Source organism: Coturnix japonica, chromosome 2 (assembly GCF_001577835.2).
Source record: "Coturnix japonica isolate 7356 chromosome 2, Coturnix japonica 2.1, whole genome shotgun sequence".
Classification (NCBI taxonomy): domain Eukaryota; kingdom Metazoa; phylum Chordata; class Aves; order Galliformes; family Phasianidae; genus Coturnix; species Coturnix japonica.
Window position 1 is genome coordinate 82705769 of NC_029517.1, and position 7273 is coordinate 82713041.

The 7273-nt window shown below is 33.7% G+C and overlaps 1 protein-coding gene across 1 annotated transcript in view; it reads right to left on the bottom strand.

The window, feature by feature from the left end:
* The window catches only part of ZNF407 (zinc finger protein 407), a 330452-nt gene that overhangs the window by 293274 nt on the left and 29905 nt on the right, over positions 1-7273 (bottom strand). The window contains exon 3 of the mRNA XM_015855154.1: positions 1767-1881. Coding sequence (XP_015710640.1) covers positions 1767-1881 — 115 coding nt within the window. The remainder of the gene's footprint in view (positions 1-1766; positions 1882-7273) is intronic.

Sequence of the window (7273 nt, forward strand, 5' to 3'; positions counted from 1 at the left end):
GCTTGGCTACCACCTATGACATATTAGCAACATACAGTAAGCAATCAGTCACTAACATTCAAGTCTACTGTTTAAACCATTTGTGTCAGGAACTACAACCAAACTGAGCATTTTCTGAGACAAGATTCTAAGAACACTTCAACCCTGAAGGGAAAGAACGGGTTTTTGAAAAGTGAAAAACTGAACCAAAGCCCAATCTGTCAATTTCTTTCTCTTAACATAAGATTCTGCATTAACTATTTCAAGATTTTAGATTTTGTACTGGTTATTGCATAGTTGTATAATGTGATGACTTTTCGTTATAAGTTAAAAAGGAATTGACGAAGGAACCACTGTCACATTTGTTGACGATTTCTAAAGGAAAGAGCTTAGCCCTGTGTAAACAGTGCATTTGCAACTGTTAATCATCTTCCATGCCAAACTCTCAGCAATCTGTATAGCAGAGACAGCAAATAAGATTTTTCAAACAACATAAAATAGGCTACTACACATGAAGTTCATTATAAGCATGCTGCAAAATAAAGAGTAGCACAAGTTATTCTACTATTGATATTCAGTGGACTTAAGAATTAGGCTCATACATTTTAATTTCGTGTTACAAGAAGTCAGCAATTAATTTTTGTAAGTGAGTAAAAACATCCAAAGTATCTCATAATGCAGCATGCAAAATTATTTGAAAAACAGAGAGATGAATCAGTGAAAATCACTCAGCTGCATCTTCAGCTGAAGATTCACTTGTCCTTTAAAATGTGTAACTCACTTTGTTCTGCAGTACATCAGTACACTAAGACTGGGGGAAAAAAAACCTTCCTGCTTAATATTATCCCTAACATCACACCACACCATTCATGTGTGCACTGCATCATTTAATTGAACCTGTGCCGTTCTACACATTAGCCATAAGACTGCTATAGCAGGTTACACAGGTTTGAGTAAAGTGTTTTTATATGATGCATATATTAGTTAATTTCTCTAGCATAATAACATTAAAATATATTTTTAATCAGAAGTAGGGTATTAAAATCCAACTTTGAATGTCCTATGATGTACCATATATGCCATGGCATTTTAAAACCTTTTAAACATTTCTGCTAAATTAATTAGTTTTGCATTAAGGAGTCTCAATGCCTCCGATTAAATGCAACACATTTGAAGGACAATTAAACATTATGAACGATCCTTCTGAGGAAATAACGATTAAATAAAAAAGAAAAACAAGATTTTTTTTTTGGTAGCAAACAAGAACACAAGCATACATAAAAGACTTCAATTTATTTGTGAAGTCTTATGTCTGCAATATTTTAAACGCATTTGTTTGAAAAAACAGCCTTCTGTTTTGTTTTCGTAAAGAATGAGAACCCTAATGGAGTCCAGAAATCTGTTAATGGTACTAAAATTATAACAGTATAGCAAAAGAAAAAACCCCACACACTAAAGTCTATATTATATATTTTTTATGTCTTTAAATGGAATTTACAGTTCTCCCTGGCAATGTGAATGAACATCCTATAATTTAGTCAATTTACAGATTACAGGTTCAAATTGACCTTGTAGCCCATAAAATTGCTCATCTTCAGTGCAGGATTAGAAGTGGGAAAAGAATGTCATAACTGTATTTAAGGAATTTACCATAACAATGGAAAGGAGGATATGCATGCATAATTTTAGCCACTCTTGCTCACATCACAGTTTTCAATTCTGAAACAATGCATATCCTGCACTCTTCTTCTGGTTAACCATGGTGGAAACCGTTTCAATTTACTCACCCACAGACATGACACTTGTATTCCCTCATCCCAAGGTGCCTCTTGACATGGTTTCTGGCATCTCCGAGCTGAGCTGTTGCAAAGTGGCATATCTTGCACTTGAATGGCTTTGATCCTAAGTAAAATTTAGCATAAGATATGAGTTGAATTAGAATAATATATCACCCACGGTTAAAGAAATAAAAATTCCAGGGAAAAAAAAAATAACCTTTAAAAAAGCCTATCCCACATTTAACCTGTTTCAGATTATTGCCTAACGAAAAAAGCATCTTGCACATAAATTTATAACTCCCAGGACACAGATGGTATATACTATACAGTACTCATTAGTTTCCTTAGATTCAAGAGTAAACTACTCTCTTAAAATCATTCACTATTTTCTTTTCTCTCTCTCTCTCTCTCTCTTTTTTCATCTTTTTTTACCAAAAATATTAAAATGAAGGAGATAGCCCTTCAGCAAGACGACAAAAGTTGTTTTATGCCATTTCCAAATGCTGAAACTCAGGTAATGGTGTAAACGTGCTTTGATATTGGTGTAAACTGAAAATGTAATTTTTTTAAAGCAAGTATATTTAAAGTAAAGTAATTTTACAAGTCTTCCGACACCGAATAGATTTTACATTAGCATTGGTATTTCAGATTTGTTCTGTCACACACAGAAAATGATTCATCACCTAGCCATTGTAATGACATGCAATGTATGAATATACAGTGGATAAAATATTATGCCTTTATGACTGTTTTATGGTCAAGAATTTATGATTATTCTGCAAACCAGAAGTATTGACATTTTGGCTATTATTTATTTCAAGAACAAACTTTAATATTAAATGTCTAGTGCAGAACTCTAGAATTATTTCTCCAAGGAAAAAGTACCAGCCTATTTCTTGTACCACAGCAGTGCAGCAAAAAAGTCAAATTGTTTGTCCGTCTTAATTAACAGGGATCCTCTCCGGGCTACAGAAAAATTATTTTCTTTTTGTTATTACAAGAGCTGAATTGGGCACTTGTCAGTCTCTGTGTAACTAAACAGTTACGCTACTCCCAAGAAGGAGTGCATATACTAAAGTATGCCATAGCACTTTCCAATTTTCTGACCACTAAATCCTTAAGCCAATAAATTAAAATCACAGAACTGCCATTAAAAGTAAGTACAATATGGTCACAGATTCTCCATATTACATTTAGTATATGTTTTGCGAAGTACTTCTTCCAATACAGTTAAGCGTAATATGAAATATGTGTTCTTTAATAAATATACATAAAGAGCTCTGATAAGAAAAATGTTACACTATATCATACTTGATCAATGAACCTTTTTGCTTTGCCCTTGAAACAGAATCTCCTCCAAGAATCCATTGGTGAAATCGAGGATCTTAGTAGAAAATTTTAGAGTCTTAAATTTCAATTTAATTCCCAAAAGCTGACGAAAAATGAAGCATTTAATTTTAATCTTCTAACTGAAATAAAAAAGTCAACAGTACTAAGCACGGGCAGACAAGGTTGAATATTTCACAGTTCAATGACAATGAAGCCAGATCTCTTAATACTTCCATTTCTACTGTTGGAAGTAGATGTAAAATATATTTAGCACCTGAATGGTTATATCTAGTCAGCTTTATATGTTTAAATGTCAAAAGCAGGTTGAAGCAGGAGCTAACAGCAATCACATTCTATCAATCACACCGAAAAACCCCAGTTTATTTAAATGATCCTGATAAAACTAAATTAATCATTAATTTGGTGACATTTCAAATCAACACTGTGTTCTATAAAGAGGTCCATGCAAATAAAAAAGCCTATCTTTGCATTAAATAAAAGAGTATTAAAAGTTGATGTCTTAACTTATGATCTTACAGACTAATTCCGCAATTAATAATTTCAAGACCACGGCCAGAGAGGATTTTTTTTTAATCTACTGGTGTTTATATTGCTGTTTTTTACCATGGAATTCAAATAGCAAGTGGATTCAATCCTGTGTTCCTTTAGTTTCTCTCCTACTGATTAAATTGTAAATTCGTTCCTCATTCTGTTACTGCAGGTGTCCCGCAGGGCTTCCATACAAGACCTTTGCTGTTTTCCATTTACATGACTCCTTTGTGAAAAACTGTAGTTCAGACCAATCGTAGCTATAGTGTGCTGACAATACATAAATGTATTATTCTGTTGACTGCTCTCATCCAAAAATCACTGAGGCCTTGAGGTTTTATTTATTTATTTCCTATATCCAGCACTGAATATCTGTTAACATCTCCATTTACACTCCTTGAAAACCCACTTGCTGGCAGGCTACAGGCAGTAACTATCTGCTGAAACAAAAGCAGCGCATCTCCCTTTCAGGTTGCTGATGCCAAATTCAGTCCAATATATTTTTGGATAGAAAAGAATATACACGTACGATGAAGGCATCAGACCAAAAGTAAAACAAATGGTGCAAAAAATTTGTATCTAGTACTGAAACAATTAACCATTTCTTAGCCATATTTACCACAAACTTCAGTGGTTCTCATCTACTGTGTTAATGTGATGCTGCTGGCTTCACATCTGGCTTTCACTTCACTGAGACAAATACTTTTGATATAGCATCTTTCCAACCAAATGACTAGAGTAAATAAATAAATAAATGACAAACCACAGAATTAATCTACCCATGAGCTACAGCATGGAAACTGTAAATTTTCATGGGTAACAGTGACATGGCTCTGAACTACTGAACTGGGGGAAAAAAAGTTGAAAATAGACTAAATTTCTCAAATCATGCAGAGATGACTGTAGTTAATAATACTAATCTTACGCTAACACAAAAGATCATCAAAACAAAAAATCACTGCCTGTTCTAAGCGAACTTCATCTCTATCTGGAGGCACAGCTGTGCCTTTAGCTCAGGCCCAATGCAAAGTAAGCAGAGCCACGTGAAATACTGTTATACCACTTCATACTTTGTTTGGGGTATGGGTAGTAAGATACCACATTTACTTTGGGTGAATCTTCCATTAATTGAGAAATGCGATGAAAAAGAAAACAAAGATGATGTGGTTGCAGGTGATTTTTCCTCACATGTTGATTGTTAATTAAGTTTATGGGACCTGCATCAATTGAAAACTAAAAAGTCTCCCACCTCTGCTACTCCCCGTATTTGTCTTTACACTTCCTCATTTTCACTTGTCAACATGTGACGGACTTGCTTGTTATCTCCTCTCTAGCAAAGCTTTCTTTTCATTTGCAATGTGAAAATCTCTTAGATTATTTAACAGCATTTTGAAATGATATTTTTCTATTAATGGAAATCATTAGTTGTGTCTGTCTACAACTTTCCTTCTTCTCTACTCCCTTAACTATCACCAATTACTCAAAATTGAGCTAGATAAGGTTAGACACGCATACATATATATCCACATATCAATCCATATATGTAGAAAAATATATGCATATCTGCCTACAGAAAAAAAAATATTTAGAAAAAGCACATAATCAGAACAATAGATGGGAAAATAGCTGCAGCTTTCCCCTTGTTGCCCTGGAACAGATGAGAGGAGCCAGAAACAATGCACTTTGCCTCACTAACAGCATAAGCCAGTGACTATACAATTGGCAGTGTGGGTCATTTCCCTCAGCCACCAAAACTCCAAAATGTTTATTCAGTTCCAATTGTCGTGATACAGACTGGAAGTAAAGGTTCTATGAAACACAAGATCACAAATATGAAAACGAGGATTGGAAGAGAAACCCTTTCTTCTATTCTCTATTAATAAAGGTCTCCACATTACTATTTATGTGAAATAAGCATAGCACCAGAAAAGCAATCCATTTAAAGGTGCTGTGAGAAAGAGCCTAGATTAAACTCTCATCTGAAACCCTTCTAACCTCTCTACAAGCACCACAGAAAAATGACTTGCAAAACAAAACGTATTCTTTTACTGCCTTGGATATTTAAGGCCATTCAAAAGCACAATGAAAATATACTTCATGATAAGACCTACAGACCAGATGGTAAAAAGTACACTAACTTTTACTAAATGTTACAATCAATGATGTAACTTATGTAAGTAGGGTTGCTTTGTCATATATTGATAGTTACCTCACTTTCACATCCACATTAACTTGATTTTAAATGCAATTAATACATATAGTCAAGGAAGACTAATGGACTACATTCTGCACTTAACCTGGTGGACATTTTCAAATGGCACAAGTGACCAGTGCAAACCTATTTTGCATTGTAAACGACTAAATAAATCTTAATGGATTAAGAATGATCAGCTATCAACACACAAGGGAAATTAAGTGCTGAAATGCCTACATTGATTATTTTAAATTATTAGCCTTACTCTGTTCTTGAATTTGTATGCTTTTAGTGAGCTTTAACACATTTACAAGACTTATTGACTATAATTACAAGAGAATTCAAGTAATGGACACATCAATTATAAGCAACATGTCTTGACCAGACAGTTGCATAAAGAATTCTAAAGAGAGCTCCATTAGCATCTTCTCCTTTAGTTTTATTCCGTTTTATCTGCCGTAAGAGGGCATATTAAGGGCTTATAAAGCTGCTCTGACCATGTGAACATGAACTGTCCCTATAAAGACTTAACGCTGCATTCAAAGTTAGATACTGGGTGGAACAAAACAGATAAGCACATTATTGACAGGACAGAAGTAATGCTGGAAGTATTAAGTATGTGAGTTATTGGCATGCATAATGCTGCAGTTAAAGTAAAATACTTTGAAAGGTTTGAAATACAATGTCCATGTTCCCCGAGATTAATTTTAAACTTTATTGTCCAGTCATGCCCTCATTTTTTGTTGTTTTGGTTTTTTTTATATAAAAAACTTACAAAACTATTTTAGGATTCTGCCAGGAATTACCATACTTCTATGTTGCTTTTTTCTTACCTTTTTGTTCTCTTCCTTGTAACCATGCACTAAGTTTCAAATACTGCATGAATTTAAACTATAGCTTCCATAATAAGCCATTATTTAAAAGTACAGTAAAATAAACCTTACAGTTTTAATGAAAATATGTTCATTGAAATGTGAATTTATTATTCAAATCCACTCATAAATTCAACCATGGAGACACCACTTGTCTAAGCAGAGCTCAGTGATTTAGAAAAGCTGTCTATTTAAAATAAAGAATGTATGGCAGGTTTATAGAAACATCACAGTGAATTTTTACATAAATTTAGAACTGCAGCTTATGCATTTTTCTACAAAAATGTTTTTAAATTTTCCACTTAAAATTAAACATAAAAATGAATTGAAAGTGTGATCAGCACAGAAACTAAATCAGGTATTACATTCCCGTGCATCACATCAATATTACACACTACCTTCCCAAAAGGCTGACCTATTCCAATTCCCATAACTTATTTCTACAACAAACTCTTGATGCCCATTATTGGTATTTATTAAGGAATGATGCATTCACAAATTACTATCACGAAGCATAATCTAGTGCTGAAAACGTTACTGAATTGAAATGAAGTAAACAATGTGGATACTTA